The sequence below is a fragment of the Nicotiana sylvestris genome, chromosome 7 (genome assembly GCF_000393655.2).
Source record: "Nicotiana sylvestris chromosome 7, ASM39365v2, whole genome shotgun sequence".
NCBI lineage: Eukaryota > Viridiplantae > Streptophyta > Magnoliopsida > Solanales > Solanaceae > Nicotiana > Nicotiana sylvestris.
Genome location: NC_091063.1, coordinates 145,000,193 through 145,022,041, shown reverse-complemented (window position 1 = coordinate 145,022,041; position 21,849 = coordinate 145,000,193). Strand labels below are relative to the sequence as shown.

Here is a 21,849-nt window from a genome sequence, read left to right as displayed (position 1 = left end):
TTTGTCAAGGATCCTCAAGTAACTTTCCATATTCAAGATACTCTATCAGTGGTTGCCTCCAATCTTCTTCTTCAATCACCCAAACGAACGTATGATGGCTTTCATTGAATTGAAGATTAAGAAGTTTAGGAATGAACCATAAATGACACGCATGTACCTTTGTTGACTCATTCTCTCTATGTGCCATCGTCGTGGCCAAGTTAGCCAAAGCGTTAGCCATGCAATTTTCTTATCTTGGGATATGGTTTAAGAACACTTGGTCAAATCTTTCAAGTAAACAAGAAGCATATTGGTGGTATGGCAAAATATCTTTATTCTTTATATCGTATCTCTCCAAAAGTTGGTTGATGATCATCGTAGAGTCGTTGTAGATATCCAACTATAGAATCTTCATGTCTAATGCCATTTCAAGACCGATGATCAAAGCTTGGTACTCTGCGGCATCATTGGAGCATGTTTCACTTAAAACAAAGAAGAATGACAAGACTTGTATTTTTAGAGAGATCAACACAACACCTGTCCCCGCACTATTATGACGTGTAGATCCGTCAAAGAACATTGTCCATAGTGGCAATTCTTCAATGAACAAAACATCTTCATTTGGAAATGTATTAGAAAGCTCCCATTCCACCGGAAAAAGGGTGCTCGGCGAGTGCTTGTCCTTTCACACCCTTTTGAGGTGTGTATGTTATCTCATATTGGTTAAACAATATGGACCATCTTGCTAGGCATCGACAAAGAACAGGTTGAGTCATCACGAACTTCACAGGATCTGTTCAAGAGATGAGTTTGATGGTGTATGTTTCAAAATAATACCTTAGCTTCTTTATCGCGTAAAGTAACATTAATCATATTTACTCAACAGGCGTTTAGTCCTATCAGAGTTCGACTGAGGTAGTACAAGTCTTGTTCCTTTCCTCGTGGCATACAACTGAAACGACTCCCGCTTTCCTCATTTTCTTGAGAAAGTAGAATCGCAAGTAAACGTTCTTGTGCCGCGATGTAGAGCATCAATGGCTTCCTTAGGATTGGTGCCCCTAGCACAAACGGATTTAGCAAGTACCTTTTGATGCTTTCAAAAGCATTTTGACATGATTGATCCTAGTGAAAAGGGACATCCTTCCTTAATAGACGATTGAAGGATTGACATCGTCTGGCCAGATTAGAGATGAACCTCCAAATGAATGCTAAGTTTCCTTGGAGACTGCAAAGCTCCCTCAAGTTCTTTAGATCGGGCATTTTTGAATGGAACCAATCTTTGCGGGATCAATTTCAATTCCATGATGACGCACAATAAAGCCAAGAAAATATCCCAAGGTAACTCCAAATTCACATTTAAGTGGATTTGTCTTCAGGTCGAATTTTCTTAACCTTTTGAAAACAATTCGAAGGTCATCAAGGTGGTAGAGCCTATGCTTTATCTTCACCACTAAGTGATTGACATATCATTCAACTCTCATATGAAGCATGTCATCAAAGATGTTTTGCATTTTGCGTTGGTAGGTGGCATCAGCATTCTTCAGATCGAAGGTCATCACTTTGTAGCAGTATATTCCTTTTGGAGTTCGAAAATCAGTATATTCTTTATCTTTTAGAGACATTCTAATTTGATTTTATCTGGAGGACCCATCCATGAATGACATAGCTTAATGACCTATTGTAGAATCAACCATGAGTTCAATAAGTGGTAGCGGAAAGCCATCTTTTGAACATGCCTTGTTTAGGTCCCGAAAGTCAACACAAACACATATTTGACCATTATTCTTCTTGATAGGTACAATATTTGAGATCCATGATGGGTATTTCACCTCTCGAATAAATCTCGCCTTGATGAGCTTGTTGACTTCAGCTTCAATTTGTGGTACTAACTCAGGTCGAAACTTGTGTTGTGACAGCTTCACAGGGTGTGCTCCGCTCTTTATTCCTAATTGAAGAACGGCTACCTTAGGACTATGGCCATGCATTTCTTTATGCGACTAAGTAAAGACATCTTTGTACTCAATCAATAACTTGAAGTATTCCTCCTTTTCTTGAGCCATAAAAAGCGCACTAATGAAGGTTGGGCATGGATCTTCAGTGTGCCTAAATTGAGTTCTTTAAGCTCATCTAGAGTTTATTTCCCTCCATCTTCTAGTTGAGGGGAGCCTTTTGGACTCCATTATGTCAATGTATGGGCTATCTTCTACTATTATCTGATGGGAAGTTTCCACAAATTCTGACTTTTCTCTTTGACTTTCTTGGATGGTCCACATGTTTTCTTCCTCTTTTTTTGTTTCTCTATGAGGCTGGGAAATGTAAACGATAGTACTCCTTTTCACCTTCACCGGACCATCTGTAGATATTGATAAAATGAACTTCCTCTTCATACGTGATGGGAAATTACTACAGATTTTCTTATTAGCAACGACTTCGCAGTGACACTGAACCTCATATTTCGATAACATATTGCTAGATGGTGACTTTCTTATAGTTCCCAGGAGAAAAAAGGCAGAGGTCTTTGAGATATCGGCCACTCCCTTTAGATGTTTGGAAGATATACTTTCACTTTTGTGACCTAGCCTTTTAAACACTAAGACACGAGGTGTTGAGCCTCCAATGCGATCAAACACTAAAGACCATTATTTTATTTTCTTGTGTTTAACTTTCTTCTTTTCCTCTACTGAGGTGTGTTGTGATGAAGCTATCTCTTTGACTCTCTTAGATGAAATTTGAAAAGGATCGACCAAACTAAATCCTAACCCAAACTTAGGAGTGGCGACGCAGTGACCTTACTTTCTCAACCTCGTTTGAGACTCAGTAAGCCCATATATCTTTTCACCAATGACTTCATCTTTGAGTTCTCCTACTATTGATGGATTGGAAAAGTCATAACCAGACTTTTCAAGTAGTATGAAGGCCTTATGATAAAAGTTCCCTTTTATTTTATCAACTTGGGGATTGCCTTTAGTAGACTCACAAGTCACGGATTGGGTTTGTGTAACTGGAATTGTCATATGATCATTCAAATCTTGGATAGCTTTGTGGCTCATTTTCTTCCTTGGAGTACATTTCTCTAATAGAGCTTTCCCTTTCTTTCGATTCTCATGCGAAACCATAACGAAAAACTGGATGCTCGTTATCAGTATTTGTCTATATGTCACCTTTAGATGATGATAGCTTATAGGAGATTTCTTCAATTGTCTTTTTAGATAGCTTGGTGGTAGTCCATTGAGCTCATTTTGTTCTTTTGAATTGATATCAACTTTATCGACTGATGATGGTTTCTCCACACTCTGTTCACAAGAATCTAGATGGAATTTTGTATCTGCAAAGTATGACTCTGTCTCAGCGAAAGGATAAATGTCTGTATATATTTTGACTCTCTCTCCATCCCTTCTGTACTTCAGACATTGATGAAAAATAGATAAAACCACTCCATTCTCACCAATTCAGGGACGTCCAAGCAACAAGTTGTATGATATTTTAGCATATATGATGTGAATCAGGGTGTTGACTTCATCTCACCAATGGATAATCCCACGCAGATCATACCTATGGCTCATTGTCCTTCTTGGTTTAAACCTTGGGTTGTTAGGTTACTTTTGGATAGATCATGGATAGATCCTAAGATTTTTTAGCACCATCTTTGGCATGATGTTGACAGCCGATCATCAACAAGTATACGATTGAGGTGTTGTTCCCGAATGGCCCCTCTAACAAACAAAGGTCTGTTATGTGGCTTATCCAGCAACAAGTCATCATCTATGAAGGAAATTGTTGCACAACATGTGATAACTTTTCCGTTATCATGATGTTCTTGTGTTTTTGGTGGATCAACACAACTTCCATGAAGGAATTTTTCAAGAAAGCATTCATGCAAGGTAATGGGCTTTCAAAACTTTGTGATAAGGCACCAATAATTTTCTTGCTAGTAGAAGATTTGATATTTCTTGGTGGTTGTAGCCTATCCACATTGCTCATCATCTCTCTTGGTTTAGGAATTCGTAGCCTCAAAACTGCCTGATATTTTCACTTCTTGCGAGTGACTAGAGTCCAACCATCGTTGTCATTGTTTTGGAGTGATATTCTAGCTCTAGTGAACCTTTAAAATTTTTCCTTGGACGATCAAATTCAACAGGCTCGAAACTTCTAAATTGTAAGAAGGGAGTGCTTGACATGTTCTGCAACCTTGAACGCTTATTTTCCTTGGGCGCGACACTTGCATGGTTTGCTTCCACTGTTTCATCCATCTCTATGATTATTTTTCTTTCACTTACAAGAGACATGATTTTCTCCTTCAAAACAAAGCATTTCTGTGTAGGGTGGCCAATGACGCGATGAAAATTGTAGAATTTTGGATCGCCAACTTTACCAATTTCCTCATGCCTTTTTGATTCAGGGAGATCAATGATTTTCTTGGCCAGCAATTCATCAAGGATCGTGGGTACATCAAAATCTGGGAATGGATAAACTTTCGCCTATAATTCCTTCAAGGTTGGATGACGTTTCTCCTCTTTGGGATATTGACTCGGGGTCTTCTCCTCCTTCACCTTTTGCTTGGTCGTGGCTTTCATAGAAGTTGCTTTCACCGCCATAGATTATTTGGTTTGGTTCTTTGATGCAACACTTTTCTTGAACTCCTTTTGATCAACAAATGGAGATGTTTTTCCATGACTTGTGATGCTTAACTCCATGGCGTGTGCTCGCATTGCAAGTTCTTCAATAGTTCGCAGTTTGATCCCATGTAGGATGTAAAAAAAGCTGGAGTGCATTCCTTGAATGCACATCTCACAGCAGATATGTCTGAAAGAAGATCCTTGCAATCCAAACATAATGATCTCCAACGATTGATGTAACCTACCACAGGCTCGTTCTTCCTTTGCTTAGTGCCTGTCAAATCTATCATGCTTACAATTATTCGGGTACTATAAAATTGATAGAGAAATTCCTTCTCAAGTTGATCTCAACTATCAATAGACTCAGGCTCCAACCCAATATACCAGTCAAATGCATTCCATTTCATTGAACGAACAAACTGTTTTATCAAAAGGTCATCATGCGTTCCAACATTACTACAAGTCTCGACAAAGTAGGCAATATATTGCCTTGGGTTTTCTTTGCCATCAAATTGATGCAGCATTGGTGGTTGATAATTGGTTGGCATAGTTTGACAATCATCTGCTTCGTATAAGGCTTAGAATAGTACACCGAATTTTGTGATGGTTCACCATATTGAGCTCTGATGGCATTTCCTTATCCTGTCTTGCAATTGTTGGGCAGATAATGCCGCAACTGAAATGGATTGATTTTATTTTTGAGTGTTGAACTTGGCAAGCCATTCCTCAACAGCCATTTTCTGTGAAGTGAAAACAGGTGAACGAGGAGGGACATGGCTTGACTCTTCTGGTGCATAGGCTTCAAAATATTTCATGAGTTGAGCGATTTGAAGGTCTTTATGTTCAACAGATTTCTTTAAGACTTCTATAGTATGTTCCATCATGGAAAACTTTTCGTCCACATTAGTTGCGTCAGTCATTAAGGCGTTGAAACAGGAGAATCCACCAAATCCTCAAATCCACCAAGGTTGGAGGCTATTTGAGAAAGTTCGTCAAATAGCGAGAATGGGGTGTTGCCCCTAGAGATTGCGGTTGAGGATGTCATAGGAGAACTTGCTTCGAGTGATTGGGACAACATGACTGAGCTCAACGGGTGCGGCAGGGGTAGCATCCTTGCATGGAACATCATCACACTTCTGAAAGGCCATTGCAGTAGTAGATCTGAAATTTGTAGTTTCAACTTGCAAGAGGAAGAAACGAAGGGTAGAACTTGTCCTGCTGGGCGTGTCAAACCTTTTTCATAACAAATTTTTCGTAGTATGAAAAATAAACTGCAATAAAAAATATGAAGAAAAGAGATTTTATTGATAAATATTTGTGAGTACAATTCTATGTATCCCTTGATTCTCCTTTTAGAAATTCTCCATAATTCGAAGGCTTGAGAAACGTCTTTCTCGAATATAGAAAGACGCATACCTCCTTATAATGTAATTAATCGCCAAGAACGTCGAGAAGCACTTCAATGTTTCAGGTTGATCTCCGGGAAGAACTCCGTTGACCACTCCTTTGTTGAAGAACTATGCACTTGGTGATTGATCTTTTGTTTGTGGATGCCTTCACCAATTGCGGAAGCTCTTCTCCAACTCTGAATGTTTTCAGAGAGTTATGTAACCCCTCCATTTATAATGGTAGAGGATGGACAGTCTGGCTACATATGAACTCTCTTGCTTGATTCTGATTGGCTCATGTGAGCCATCAAACTTATCACATAAACTATGTGATGATAAGCTTGATAGTGATTGGCCAAGACATGTCATTTTAGACACCTGACAACTCTTGATTGGTCACTATTTTAGACTGGGATTGCCACATCATTTCGCACGTGGTGTCTTCTTGTTGGCTTTGAGTTTGACTGGATATGCCATGTAACCTGATACATGGCATGAGTCTAGGCCTTAAAATGAAATGGATATGGGGTTTGAAAAAAATAAATGGACTAATTTAACTTGCAAAGCCCAAATTAATTATTTAACCCAAATAAAATTAAGATTCAATCCAAATTTTGTATGGATTGAACTTAATAAATTTTATATGTCTAAGGGGTAGATTTAAATTTGTGGCGAAAAATCTTACTTGTTCTATGGCGAAGTCTAAGGCAAAGTGTTTTAGACCCCCAATTTTTAGGCCTCCCCACTTTTAACAATAATAGACTTATAGATTTTTTGAAGAAAATTTATTGAGTACTTTTTGTAGAAAAGCAAACTTTTTCATATTAAAGGAAAAATAATATTATAAATATTCTTCTACTACTTCATACAAAAATTCTGAATTCTGGAAAAAATAAAAATTGGATTCCCGAAATTGATCCAAACATTAGGTAAGAGTTACCCTCAAAATGGAGCACCGACGTAAATAACAGAACCTGCAAGCAGTACTTACCCCTAACCATCAAGGGTGCGAAGCATCGACGCGAATCCGAATAGTAAATTGAATTAGTAAATTTCGAATACTAGATACTAATTACAAAAATTATAAAGTACCTCTCATATTCTTTAGACTTATAATTGAGGATAAGTCGTCGGTCCATATCGAAGCATTAAATTAGGCAACATAATTGTCAGAGAAGTCATTTCATTCGCTTGGTTGCGAAGACACTTCATTGTATCTTTTGCTCTATAAAAATAAGGCTACAATTGATCAAGATTGAAAACCACCATATCCAAAGTTTTGAGATGGCAGAAATGAAATTGCTTGGTGTTTCCTTGAGCCCATTTACTCACAGAGTTGAGTGGGCTCTGAAGATTAAAGGCGTCGAATATGAACTTATAGTAGAAGATCCACAAAACAAGAGCCCTCTACTTCTTCAATCCAATCCTATTCACAAGAAAATACCAGTGCTAATTCACAATGGAAAACCCATTTCTGAGTCTATGGTCATTCTTGAATACATCGATGAGACTTTTGAAGGCCCTTCCATCTTGCCAGAAGACCCTTATGATCGAGCTATAGCTCGTTTCTGGGCTAAGTTCCTTGACGAGAAGGTGAATTTATTTGGATTTGAGTTTTATACAGTGATTGTGTAAAAATCTTCTTTTGTCACATTAACAATACAGTTATAACTATTGGGTTATATTAACTTGTTATAGCATATAACCTATAGATATCTTTTGGATGACCTGATAACCTACAAAATTTTCTTCACCATGGTATATATAAGTTAAACTCAAAGACTATAATATAAATTTACATTTAATTATCTTATAAGTGATCTGAATGTATAAATATTTTTTTACAACACTAGTACATAAAACTTCAAAAACCCCATTCATTTTCACGCTATATATTTCTATTTGTAGAGTTGAATAAATCTATTGGAACTTAAATTTTGAGTGTTTTTGCAGTGCTTGCCAGCAATGGGAAAAGTTTATTTTGGGACAGGAGAGGAGTCAGACAAAGCTAAGGAGGAATGTAATGAGCTGCTGAAAATTCTTGATAATGAGCTCAAGAATAAGAAGTTTTTTGTTGGAGACAAAATTGGATTTGCTGATATAGCTGCTAATTTAATGGCATTTTGGATGGGAATTATTGAGGAAGCCTCTGGTGTAGTTTTGGTGACAAGTGAAAAGTTTTCCAATTATTGTGTTTGGAGAGAAGAGTACCTTAACTGCAGCCAAGTAAAAGATAATCTACCTTCAAAAGATGCGTTATTTGCCCATTTCCAAGCTCGCTTTCAAGCTGCAGCTGCTCCCAAATAAATACATCTCTTGTGAAATTTCTATATTTTATGTGGCAATAAAACTACCTATTAAAGAAAATTGTCTTTCAATTTTATTAGTGGTCATTCAATTGAAGGTTTATTACACTCATTGCACAAAAGTCACTACTTCAATTTTATCATTTAAGAAATATCCATCTAAATTGTTTAACCCAAAAATAGTTTTAGGTAAACAATTAAATATATTTATATTTAATGAGGTCACTAACAATCAATTCAAATCAGAGCATAGTTGAATGAATCGTGTGACTAGACTAATAAGTAACAAACAATGATAATAATGCGATTAAAGTAGGCAAGTAAAGGAAAGAATAATAATGAGTAAAGTAAGGATCAACTACCCAGCTTGACAAGAGCGAAATGCGGTAGTTTATAATAATGAGTAATTAAGTAGAGCGGAATCAAAATGAATATACGAATGAGAGGACTAGAGGTATTTATAGTCTAAACCTAACGTTGACATCCCTAGTTCTACTCCCACATGTTGCGTTGGGTGGTTGTTAGTAGCCGAGATACACACCGATTGTGGGATAAGCGTCAGACATAGTGGATATGAGTGAATCCGTAAAACTTGGTGAAAGTACAAGAGGGGGGAGGGAGTGAATTAACCGATTTTAAAATTTAGTTGACTAAGAAAGGAATTAGTCGACTAAACTTCACATTAGGATCAATTGTAGCAGAAATAAATTGTGCAGAATGAAAACTAAAAGGAGGCACAACAATTTTATATTGGTTCAATACCGGTGTGATACCTACGTCCAGTTCTCTTGGGTCAAAAGGGTTCTCTTAGATCTTCAATAAATCTTTACAACAGTGATGGTTTTAGTACGTTCACCACCAATGATATTTAGCAACAATATTTATCTAGTGTTGGCACAACTCTTGTTTTGTTTTCTAACTCTTCCTATCTTTTAGACACTTGTAGACTCAAGAATACAGTTTTTGTACTAAGAACTAGAAAGGTATAGAAATAGATGTTAAGTGGCGTGAGCTTCCTTGTCCTTCTACTTCTTCTTTAATAGTACTCGATGAATCTTTTGATTTCTCTTTTCTGGGATCGCAAAAGATTATTAAGTGGAGGTCTTTCCTTGTGAGGTATAGTCTTTTAAGAGTAGGACTCAAGGTTAGCCTCATAAATCTAGCTTAAGAGGTGTGGCAAGATTGAAGTTTTGGCTCCTCCAATTAACCTTGTTTAGAGCTTCCGTAAAGTTTCCTTGATTGGCTCTCTTTCCTTCCTTGCACTCTTGAGAATCTTTAGCATTGATTTGTCTTTCCTTCCTTATGCTTGTTTGATTGATTCTTTTTCCATTTGGCATGGAGTTTGAATAACATAGCCCACTACAACATTTTAGCCTTACAACCACCCTTGAGAAGTGTGGCCTAAAATGTCAAGAAGTGTAGCATTTGATTAAAGGCAACACTTTTTGGGGGTGGCCTAAAGTACCGTGACCTTTGATTATTGGCCACGCTTTGTAGGTGTTGCCTTAGAAGCCACACTTTAAAAATGTGGCATGTACAGTACAAAGGCCACGCTTATATTTTCTCATATAGCCACGCTTTTATGACATAAGGCTACACAATTGAAGGGTGATCTTTGTCACGTTATAGACTACGCTTATAAAGTGTGGCTTCTAGAGAAACATTTATCATTAACAACACCAAATTAATAATTCCTATGGCCACACTTTCTAAGCGTGACAATTTTTTCTATACTACGAAGCCACAATTTTGTGGTTAAAAAATTATATATGTTTACATTAAATTCTGTCCACATTTATTTCCAGTATATATGATCTCAAGCATTAAATTTAGATAATAAGCAATAGAATAAAAATAATTCAAATGCATATACTTGAAATAAACTTCAACAAATTAGAAACATACTTTGCGTACTATCTATAGTAATAAAGCACTGTTGGTTCAAGAAGTTCACTAGCAAAGACCTCTACAAAATCAAATGTATTCATATTTATAGTATCAATATAAAATAAAAATAAATATCACAATTGTTCAAAAGGTGTTCACCATTCACTTTAATGAATCAAATTGATTTGTGGCCACCATTTCCAATTGCATCACCCGTATTTTCCTACACATTCAAAATGAAATTAAAAATGAGAAAGAAACAAATATATAGTATGCAATGGTTATATCTTACTAAGATCTAATGAGATTTTATTTCACTACTATAGCATAACAATATCAAACACAAAAAAGATATACAAGTGAAAGAGAAGCAAAAATGTGAATTAACATATATTTTACCTATCTCCTTCTATAATCGCAACAATCACTTAATTTAATAAGAAGAGAAAAGGGCCAGGTATACCCTCTACCTTTAAATATTGTTTATATTTTATCTTCATTATACTATCCGGTCAAATTTACCCCGATCATTATACTATTTGGTAAAATATAAATACCTTTTCAAGACTCGGGGCATGAGTTGAGCCAGAAGAATGTGGTAGATTATGGCCTCTCATAGCTCGTGCACTACTTACATCAATCGGTGAAGGAATAATAGATCCAACACACCCTTGTATATCATGAAAATCCAGTCCAGGGTTGTTTTTCACCAATTGACTAAAAAATTATAGCATTTCTTCTCTCATCATTTCCTTCATTTCTTCCTTCAGAGAAGTTATTTCGTTGGCATGTTGTTGTTTAAGCTTGGTGATTTCTTCATCTTTTTTCAGAGAGCTTGTCGTCACCGATCTATCATAGCATCTAACCCGACCATGCTGCTCCTTTCCAACATCCCTAAATGTATTATCTGCTGTTTCTCCTGAACTTTGACGATTCTGAAATTCAGACTGTCAAAAAAAATATTATTGCCCATCACTTAAAAGTCAAGATAGATCGACCACTAAAATAAGTTTCAACAAGTCAAGTTAGATTAAAGAAAAGTTTAACAGACTTCAAAATTTAGCCAAGAATGTCAATAGATTTTTCAGCGATAAGGAAAGTAGCCATTTTAATATGCAGTTTCAAACAAACTGAACTAATATTTTTTCCTTGAAACTGGTGCCAAGATTTAGCCAAGAAGTTTCAAACTGAACTGAACCGGTGAAATTCTTAATTGTACTGTAATTACTCACTTCGCCATAATATATTCTAGCAGGAAGAGTTCGACTCCTTGGCAACATATTGCTGGTGTAAACTGAGGATAAAAATGAGATAATTGGTAAGCTAGTTTTCTTCTTTAAATGCAACAAGTGTGAGTAGCATTTTATAAAAGAGGTTATTATGTCTATGAACCAGAAATGCAAGGGGACAGAAACTTTATGCTACTATGCAACTTTTCTTTTTAAGTACTTGTAGGAAAAATGTAAGGAATAACATTCTGTTAAAAGGCAACAAATATTTTCAAGAAAATGTTGCTAATATTTTCTCAAGGCTGTCAATCTTTCAACAACATCAATGCTACTGCTTTTAGGTGCCATTGCGGATGAAGTTCACCAAAGGCGCATTGACATGCACTTGGAATCATTGGCTTTGACAACTAAGCAATGTGGACTGAACATATGACATATTATTCCCTAACATCATGAATAATGTGATACTTCGACAAGAGTATATATCTAGAGTACTGATTACTCAGGCCTTCAATTCACTCATGAACATTGAGTTTTTTTTTTTTTTTTTGAGGTGTGATTTTGGGAATAATTCCTTGGTCGAAATTAAGCATCATCCGCCATTAAATATATACCATTTATACTAACATCTACAGTCATATTACATCTTTTTATGAAATGCTGCAATAGTGTTCTGGTAATCACGTGAATGACCAAATCCAAATGTCTATTCTTAAGAGATACTTGGACGCGATTCAAACTCCAAAAAAAAAAAGGTGAAAGATACAAAAGAATACAATTAGGTGTGATGACCCAAAAGGTCATCACTTGTTTTAAAATAAAATTTTGCGTTTTGAGGCCTTAAAAACCTCTTTTAATATCACTTCGATTTGTGTGCATAGTCCGGGTGCATAGCCGAAAAGCTTATATGTGAAAGTCTGTGGAAAATGATAAATTTTGGCTATAAAATGAGTTAATTTGACTTCAGTCAATATGTTGGGTAAACGGACCCGGACCCATAATTTGACGGTCCCGGAAGGTCCGTAGGAAAATATGGGACTTGGGCGTTTGCTCAGAATCGAATTCCGAGGTCCCAAGCCCGAGAAATGAATTTTTGAAGAAAATTATTTTCTAAAATTGTTCATAAGGTTTGGAAATGAATTTTGATTAGAACGTGTTGGTATTGTGACGACCCGGCCCGTCGTCTCATGAGTTACCGCCCCGTTTCTCCCATTTTCTGTTTCTATACAGTTCGTTATCCGTGCCATATGTAGTCGAGTTGATTTGGAATGGTTTTGATAAGAAATGAGACACTTAGTCTCTTTAAGGAAGGCTTAGTTTGGAAAAGTCAACCAGAAGTTGTTTTATGTGTTAGAGGCTCGGATGTGAATTACGATGGTTCGGGTAGCTCCGGGAGGTGATTCGTGACTTAGGAGCATGATCGGAAGTGATTTTGGAGGTCCGGTGTAGAATTAGGCTTGAATTGGCGAAGTCAGTATTTTGGCGATTTCCGGTCGATAGGTGAGATTTTGATCCGGGAGTCGGAATATAATTCCGAAAGTTGTTGTAGCTTCGTTAGGTGATTTGGGATGTGTGTGCAAAAATTTCAGGTCATTCAGACGTGGTTTGGTTGGGTTTTGAACGAATGCGTGTTTTATAAGTTTTAAAAGAACTTAGGCTTGAATTCGATGATTTTGGTGTTAGTTGAGGCATTTTTATGATTGGAACAAGTTTGGATGATATTTTAAGATATGTTAGTGCTTTTTGTTGAGGTCTTGGGGGCGTCGGGGTGATTTCGCATGGCTAACGGGAACTTTTGAAATGGGAAAATTTCATAATAGACGAAAGTTGTAAATGAGTGCGCACAAGACCTCACTTTGGACAATCATATCTCTAGTTATATAGGGAGTTGTGTTATCCACAACCTATCAAATTAAAGCCCTTTGGGTCTAGTTTCGAACGCAACAAACTGTTCGTCATTCGGAGGTACATACAGAAAGTTATGACCATTTTACTAGGCATGTGTCACTAGCTCGCCCAGATGCGCGATCACGCTAGTCAACGCGCATATTGCGAAGTTTTCTGCCTTCGTCGCGCTACTTTAGCGCGCCCAGGTGCGCGACCGCGGTAGTAGCAGGCCCCTAAATACCCCAAGACTGGGTATAGAGAGTTCCCAAATCATTTTTGGAGCAAGGGCTTGCTCTCTCAAGAGGAATCCGTCCTACTCTTCATTTTTATGATCCAAGGTAAGATTTTTGGGGTATTTTGAGTTGATTACTACTCCTAAACACTTATATTAACATGGATTGATCTTGAAAATCCTTAGATTTTCCTTAAAATCCTTAAATTTATTAAGAACACCACAAGTGAGGATTCTTAAAATTCTTACTACAAGAGGTATGTCTATCATCTCCAACTACTCTATGGTGATTATTTATGTATGATATATACATTAGAACTTGGGGTATGGTGATTGGAGGCCATAAATTTCCAATTTAAATACATGATCATGGTAGGGATTTAAAGGTGATTAGTTGATGAAATTTTGTTGGTTGGGTGTGAATGGTTAATCACACATGTGATGTTAGGAGTATAAATTGTTAAAGACTCATGGTGGGATGAAATTGTTGGTTAATGGTGATAGTTGGAGGAACCAATACTATAGTTATGAGGTGTAAATATCTATGCCTACAAGATGTTTGATAACAGGCCTAAATGACATAAGTTATGGGAATTATTACTAATATTGGCCCTATTGAATGTTGTATTGTAGATTGAAGTTACCTAAGAGTAGTGGATCATTGTAGTACCATTAAGGGGCAAGTCTCAGATACGTATGGCTAATACCCCGTCTTTTAGAAATCGAGCTTCATCGATGTTTGTGTGATTTTGGTCAGATTCGACGCACGAGGAGGCTAATTTGAGAGGCAAGGGAATAGCGAGCTAGAGTTTTGGCCAGTTTGAGGTGAGTAATGATTTTAAATGATGTCCTGAGGGTTTGAAACCCCGAATTTGCACAACGTAGTGCTATACTAAGTTGAGATACATGTTGTGTGACGAGCGTGAGGTCCAATGCTATGGGGATTGTAACTTGGTCCATCCCGAATGATATTTTACTACATTTTTGATTGAGATATATACTTTATTATTATAAATTGGGCTTGTTTCCATGCTTGGGGCCTTGTGCCGACCTGCAGAACCCTTAGGGGATTTTTGACTAGTTTTCCTCACCTATTTTGTTAAAAAATTTATATCCTCAGTCAGGTTTCCAATTGTTTAAAAATGATATGAACCGGATTTTTGAAATGTTAATCATAAATAGAAAGAGATATGAGGGCTGAGATCCCGACCGTACATTATGCCCGAGAGGCTTTGATTTTTAAATGACTGAGAGGGGTAGAGGACCCAATAGTGAGGATATTTTATATGATATGGATCGGGCTGCACGCCGCAACAATTACTTATATAGATCGGGCTGCACGCCGCAACAATTATATAGCGCTTGGGCTGAAGGAGCCCCTCCGGAGTCTGCACACCCCCAGTGAGCGCAGTCGACTATTATTATTAGATAAGGCTGTATGCCACAGCGATATATGGATCGGGCTGCACGCCGCAGTGGTATATACATTTATTGATTCGGTTATCGTGAAGTATATGAATTGAGAACTGAGGATAAGAACGAATAAATGAACTGAAATGCTTGAGGAGCTGATGTGTACTGATTATATCTGTTTTACCTGGTTTAAAGAATTTCACATGATTTCCTCATTCACTGCTGCTTAAATGATTTTACTGTTTTGATATAGAACTGCTTAGTGCAATTACGTGATTTCATACTGTCAGCCATTATTTGTTGTTATTACTCACTAGGTCGGAGTACTTACATTACTCCATGCACCATGTGTGCAGGTACAGGTATTCCTGAGGCATAGAGTGAGCTTTCCTGCCGTTCTGTTTTCATCGGAGTTATCGAGGTAGCTGCATGGCGTTCGCAGACCCAATTTCTCTTTCTATCTCCACTTATTATTCCGCATTTTAGACATATTTCTGTATTAGATTGTTGAAACCTTGTATTAGAGGCTCAGACTTGTGACACCGAATCAGTGGGCTGTTTTACAGAGATTTTTCGTGATTATGGTTTCCGCACATTTCATCTGTTAAATTCATACTTATATTTATATTAAATTGGTATTAAATCCCGAAAATTGGTATTGAATTATAAAGAAAGAGATTGTGAGATGTTAATTGGTCGGGCTTGCCTAGCATTGTGTTGGGCACCATCACGGCCAGGGTTGGGGTCGTGACAAGTTGGTATCAGAGCCTAGGTTACTTGGTATCGCGAGTCATGAGCCGGTTTAGTAGAGTCTCGCGGATCGATATGGAGACGTCTGTATTTATCCTCGAGAGGCTGCAGAACCTTTAGGAAAACTTCATATTCTTGAAACTCTTATCGTGCAAACTTGTTGATCCGAGTGCTAAACTTCCGTTATTCTATTCTCTCGTAGATGGCGAGGACTCGCGCTACCGAACGAGGTGGAAGACCACCAGTGCCACCCACTGCGGTCACAAGAGGCCATGGGTGCGGTCGTGGTTGTGGTAGAGGCAGAGTAGCGAGGGCAGCACCTATTGATCCACCAGCTACCCCAACTCTGGATCAGGCTCCAGCAGCAGCACCGGTTCAGGAACCAGCAGTGCCCATCGTGATTCTGGGTCTACAATAGGCCTTGGCACAGATCTTGACAGTTTGCACAGGCTTGGCTCAGGCAGTTTCAGCCACCACAACAGCAGCTACTTCACAGGCCGGGGAAGGCAATTAGACCCCCGCTGCTCGCACACCTGAGCAGGTAGTGCAGGGACTACAGACACCGGGGGCACCTCCAGCTCAACCGGTTGCACCAACTCAGGAGTTTGTTGTGCCAGTCATGCCGGACGATAAGCAGCGTCGTCTTGAGAGGTTTGGTAGACTCCAGCCTCCGTTATTCAGTGGTGCTGAGGGCGAGGATGCCTAGGGTATTCTTGATAAGTGTCAGCGGATGCTCCGTATAGCATGGATTCTTGAGTTTAGTGGGGTGGCATTTACTACTTTTTAGTTTACTGGGGCTGCCTTTACTTGGTGGGAGGCGTACGACAGGCGTAGGCCGATTGGTGCAGTGCCCCTGACTTGCCAGGAGTTTTCCACTCTCTTCTTGGAGAAGTATGTACCACAATCTCGCAGGGTGGAGTTGCGTAGGTAGTTTGAGTGGCTAAAGTAGGGAGATATGACTGTGTCACAGTATGAGGCGAGGTATTCTAAGTTGTCTCGTCATGCTGTTTGGATGGTTCCAACCGATCGTGAGAGGATCAGGAGATTTGTGGATAGCCTTAACTACTATCTCCGTATCTTGATGACTAGATAGAGGGTATTGGGTGCTACATTCGAGGAGGTGGTTGATATCGCTCGTGAAATTGAGATGGTTCGCCGTCAGGATAGAACGGAGAGGGAGGCCAAGAGGCCTTGAGGCTCTAGCATTTTCAGTGGTGCTCCTTCGAGGGGCCAGTTCCAGCAGGGTAGAGTTCATTCTTTTAGGCCCGCTCAGTCGGCCCGTCCAGAGTATCGTGGGGCATCCTCAGGTCGTGGTTATCATGGGTCGCAGCAGGGCTAGTCATCACTCAACGCCCTTCCAGCTCAGAGTTCATCTCGTGCCCCATCAGTCCAGGGTTCTTCCATGGCAGGTCCTTCTTTTGGCTATTCTGGTGCCAGGGGTTCCCTTCAGTCCCCATCTCCAGCACCGGGTAGTTGTTACGAGTGCGGAGAGTTTGGGCATATGAGGAGGAATTGTCCTCGACTTCACGATGGTCAGTATCAGCAAAGGGGTCAGCCCTCAACTTCTGCTCCAGTTACTTCACCACTCGCCCAGCCAGCTAGGGGTGGAGGTCAGGCAGCCAGGGGTCGCCCCAGAGGAGGAGGTCGATAATGCGGTGTCCAGAATCATTTCTATGTTATTCCAGGCAAGACATATGTTATTACTTCAGACGCTATCATTACAGGTATTGTTTCAGTTTGCCATAGAGATGCCTCTATATTATTTGATCTCGGTTCCACTTATTCTTATGTTTCCTCAATTTTTTCTCATTATTTGGGTACGCCCCGAGAGTTTCTTGCATTACCTATTCATGTGTCTACCCCGGTGGGCGATACTGTTGTTGTGGACCGTGTGTACCGGTCGTGTGTTGTGACTATTGGGGTTCTAAAGACCCGAGTCGATCTATTGCTATTGAGCATGGTAGACTTTGATGTTATTTTGGGCATGGATTGGTTATCTCTGTGTCATGTTATTCTAGACTGTCATGCTAAGACAGTCACTTTGGCTATGCCGGGTGTACCGCGGATCGAGTGGCGTGGTGTGACTGATTATGTTCCTAGTAGAGTGATATCCTTCTTGAAGGCCCAACGTATGGTTGGGAAGGTTTGTCTTTTATATCTAGCGTTTGTGAGGGATATTGGAGCTGAGACTCCTAGTATCGATTCAGTCCCAGTTGTGAGGGACTTTCCCCATGTGTTTCCTGCAGACCTGTCGGGCATGCTACCGGACAGGGATATTTATTTTGGTATTGACCTGGTGCCGGGCACTCAGCCCATTTCTATTCCGCCATATCGTAGGGCACCAGCAGAGTTGAAGGAATTGAAAGTACAACTTCAAGAACTCCTAGATAAGGGGTTCATTCGGCCTAGTGTGTCCCCTTGGGATGCACCAGTTTTGTTTGTGAAGAAGAAAGATGGCACGATGAGAATGTGCATTGATTATAGGCAATTGAACAAAGTAACAATTAAGAACAAGTATCCTTTACCTCGCATTGATGATTTATTTAATCAGCTTCAGGGAGCGAGGGTGTTCTCCTAGATTGATCTCCGTTTGGGTTATCACCAGTTGAAGATCAGGGAGTCATATATTCTTAAGACTGCTTTCAGGACTAGATATGGTCATTACGAGTTTCTTATCATGTCTTTCGGGCTAACCAATGCCCCAGCAGCGATCATGCACGTGATGAACAGTGTATTTCGGCCTTATCTGGATTCGTTTGTTATCGTATTCATTGATGATATTTTGGTGTACTCACGCAGCCAGGAGGAGCACGCCGAACATTTGCGTGTAGTGTTGCAGAGATTGAGGGAGGAGAAGCTTTATGCAAAATTCTCCAAGTGTGAGTTTTGGCTCAGTTCAGTGGCATTCTTGGGACACATAGTGTCCCGCGAGGGTATTTAGGTTGATCCAAAGAAGATAGAGGCGGTGCAGAGTTGGTCTAGACCGTCCTCAGCCACGGAGATATAGAGTTTTCTTGGGTTAGCAGGCTATTATCGCTGGTTCGTTCAGGGATTATCATCCATTTCTTTGACCAAGTTGACTTAGAAGGGTGCTCCATTTGTATGGTCAGATGAGTGCGAGGAGAGCTTTCAGAAGCTTAAGACAGCTTTGACCACAACTCTGGTACTGGTGTTGCCATCAGCTTCAGGCGCATATACTGTATATTGTGATGCTTCTAGAGTTGGGATTGGTTGTGTGTTGATGCAGGAAGGTAGAGTTATTGCCTATGCTTCTCGTCAGTTGAAGCCCCATGAGAAGAACTACCCTGTTCATGACTTAGAGTTGGCTGCTATACTTCATGCCTTGAAGATTTGGAGGCACTACTTATATGGCGTATCTTGTGAGGTATTCACTGATCATCGCAGTCTTCAGCATTTGTTTAAACAAAAGGACCTTAATTTGAGTCAGCGGAGATGGCTAGAATTGCTTAAAGATTATGATATTACTATTCTGTATCATCCGGGAAAGGCCAATGTAGTGGCCGACGCTTTGAGCCGGAAGGCGGTGAGTATGGGGAGTTTGGCGTACATTCCAGTTGGGGAGAGGCCCCTTGCAGTTGATGTTCAAGCCTTGGCTAATCGTTTTGTGAGAATAGATATTTTTGAGCCCAGTCGGGTGTTGGCTTGTGTGGTTTCTCGGTCTTTCTTATATGATCGCATCAGAGAGTGCCAGTATGATGATCCGCATTTACTTGTCCTTAAGGACAGGGTTCAGCATGACGATGCCAGAGATGTGACCATTGGTGATGATGGTGTGTTGAGGATGCAGCACCGGATCTGTGTGCCCAATGTGGATGGGCTTAGAGAGTTGATTATAGAGGAGGCCCATAGCTTGCGGTATTCTATTCATCCGGGTGCCGCGAAGATGTATCAGGATTTGAGGCAGCACTATTGGTGGAGAAGAATGAAGAAAGATATTGTGGGATTTGTAGCTCGGTGTCTTAATTGTCAGCAGGTGAAATATGAGCATTAGAGATCGGGTGGATTGCTTCAACAGATGGTTATTCCCGAGTGGAAGTGGGAAAGGATCACTATGGACTTTGTGGTTGGACTTCCTCGGACTTTGAAGAAGTTTGATGCTATTTGGGTGATTGTGGATCGGCTGACCAAGTCCGCGCACTTCATTCCTGTGTGTACTACCTATTCTTCAGAGCGGTTGGCAAGGATTTACTCCGGGAGATTGTTCGGTTGCATGGTGTTCCGGTTTCCATCATCTCAGATAGAGGTACTCAGTTTACTTCGCAGTTTTGGAGAGCCGTGTAGAGAGAGTTGGTTACTCAGGTAGAGTTGAGCACAACGTTTCACCCTCATACGGACGGACAATCCGAGTGCACTATTCAGATACTGGAGGACATGTTGCGCGCCTGTGTTATTGATTTCGGAGGTTCTTGGTATGAGTTTCTGCCACTTGTAGAGTTTGCCTACAACAACAGTTATCAGTCCAGCATTCAGATGGCACCATATGAGGCCTTGTATGGGAGACGGTGTAGATCTCTAGTTGGTTGGTTCGAGCCTGGCGAGGCTAGGATGTTGGGAACAGACTTGGTTCAGGATGCCTTAGAGAAGGCGAAGGTGATTCAGGAAAGACTTCATACAGCACAGTCGCGTCAGAAGAGTTATGCGGACCGGAAGGTTCGAGATGTGTCTTACATGGTTGGTGAAAAAGTCTTGCTGAAGATTTCACCTATGAAGGGTGTTATGAGATTCGGAAAGAGAGGGAAGTTGAGCCCGCAGTTCATTGGTCCATTTAAGGTACTGAAGAGGATAGGGGAGGTGGCTTATATGCTGGCCTTGCCACCCAGCCTGTCAAGTGTGCATCCGGTATTCCATGTGTCTATGCTTCGGAAGTATGTTGGGGACCCGTCTCATGTTTTGGACCTCAACACGGTTCAGTTGGAGGGTGATTTGACCTATGATGTGGAGCCAGTGGCTATTTTGGGTCGTCAGGTACGAAAATTGAGATCAAAAGATATAGCGTCAGTGAAAGTGCAGTGGAGAGGTCGGCCCGCGGAGGAGGCTACTTGGGAGACCGAGCGAGAGATGCGGAGCAAATATCCCCACATATTTGAGACTTCATGTATGTTTCTTAACTCACTCGAGGACGAGCGTTTGTTTAAATTGGGGAGGATGTGATGACCCGACCCGTCGTTTCATGAGTTACCGCCCCATTTCTCCCATTTTCTATTTCTATACGCTTCGTTATCCGTGTCATATGTAGTCGAATTGATTTGGAATGGTTTTGATAAGAAATGAGACACTTAATCTCTTTAAGGAAGGCTTAATTTGGAAAGGTCAACCAGAAGTTGACTTATGTGTTAGATGGCTCGGATGTGAATTTCGATGGTTCGGGTAGCTCCGGGAGGTGATTTGTGACTTAGGAGCATGATCAGAAGTGATTTTGGAGGTCCAGTGTAGAATTAAGCTTGAATTGGCGAAGTCAGTATTTTGGCGATTTCCGGTCGATGGGTGAGATTTTGATCCAGGAGTCGGAATAGAATTCCAAGAGTTGTTGTAGCTTCGTTAGGTAATTTGGGATGTGTGTGCAAAATTTCAGGTCATTCGGACATGGTTTGGTTGGGTTTTTGATCGAATGCATGTTTTAGAAGTTTTAAAAGAACTTAGGCTTGAATTCGATGATTTGGTGTTAGTTGAGGCGTTTTGATGATTGGAACATGTTTGGATGATGTTTTAAGATATTTTAGTGCTTTTGGTTGAGGTCCCGGGGGCCTCGGAGTGATTTCGGATGGCTAACGGGAACTTTTGTAGTTGGAAAATTTCATAATAGACGAAAGTTGTAAATGAGTATGCACAAGACCTCACTTTGGACAATCATATCTCCGGTTATATATAGAGTTGTGTTATCCACAACCTATCAACTTAAAGCCCTTTGGGTCTGGTTTCTAACGCAACAATCCGTTAGTTATTTAGAGGTGTATACAGAAAGTTATGACCATTTTACTGGGAATGTGTCACTAGCGCGCCCAGATGCGCGATTGCGCTAGTGAACGCGCATATTGCGAAGTTTTCTGCCTTCGTTGCGCTACTTTAGCGCGCTCAGGTGCGCGACCACGGTAGTAGCAGGCCCCTAAATACCCCAAGACCGGGTATAGAGAGTTCCCAAGT

General features: G+C 40.1%; 1 protein-coding gene across 1 annotated transcript; it reads left to right on the top strand.

Moving 5' to 3' along the window:
• Window positions 1-7,160: 7,160 nt before the first annotated feature.
• On the top strand, window positions 7,161-8,401 carry LOC104236318 (probable glutathione S-transferase). Its single transcript, XM_009790219.2, has 2 exons — window positions 7,161-7,576; window positions 7,937-8,401. Exons 1-2 carry the CDS (start codon window positions 7,268-7,270, stop codon window positions 8,288-8,290), a joined length of 663 nt encoding a protein of 220 aa, XP_009788521.1. The 5' UTR covers window positions 7,161-7,267; the 3' UTR covers window positions 8,291-8,401.
• The last annotated feature ends 13,448 nt before the right edge of the window (window positions 8,402-21,849 follow it).

What these genes read in the sequence shown, in the direction of transcription:
- LOC104236318 (XM_009790219.2), top strand. Translation starts at nt 7,268, where the DNA reads ATGGCAGAAATGAAATTGCTTGGTGTTTCCTTGAGCCCATTTACTCAC. An exon ending in CTAAGTTCCTTGACGAGAAG is followed by an intron (nt 7,577 to 7,936) that starts GTGAATTTATTT and finishes GTGTTTTTGCAG; the next exon opens with TGCTTGCCAGCAATGGGAAA.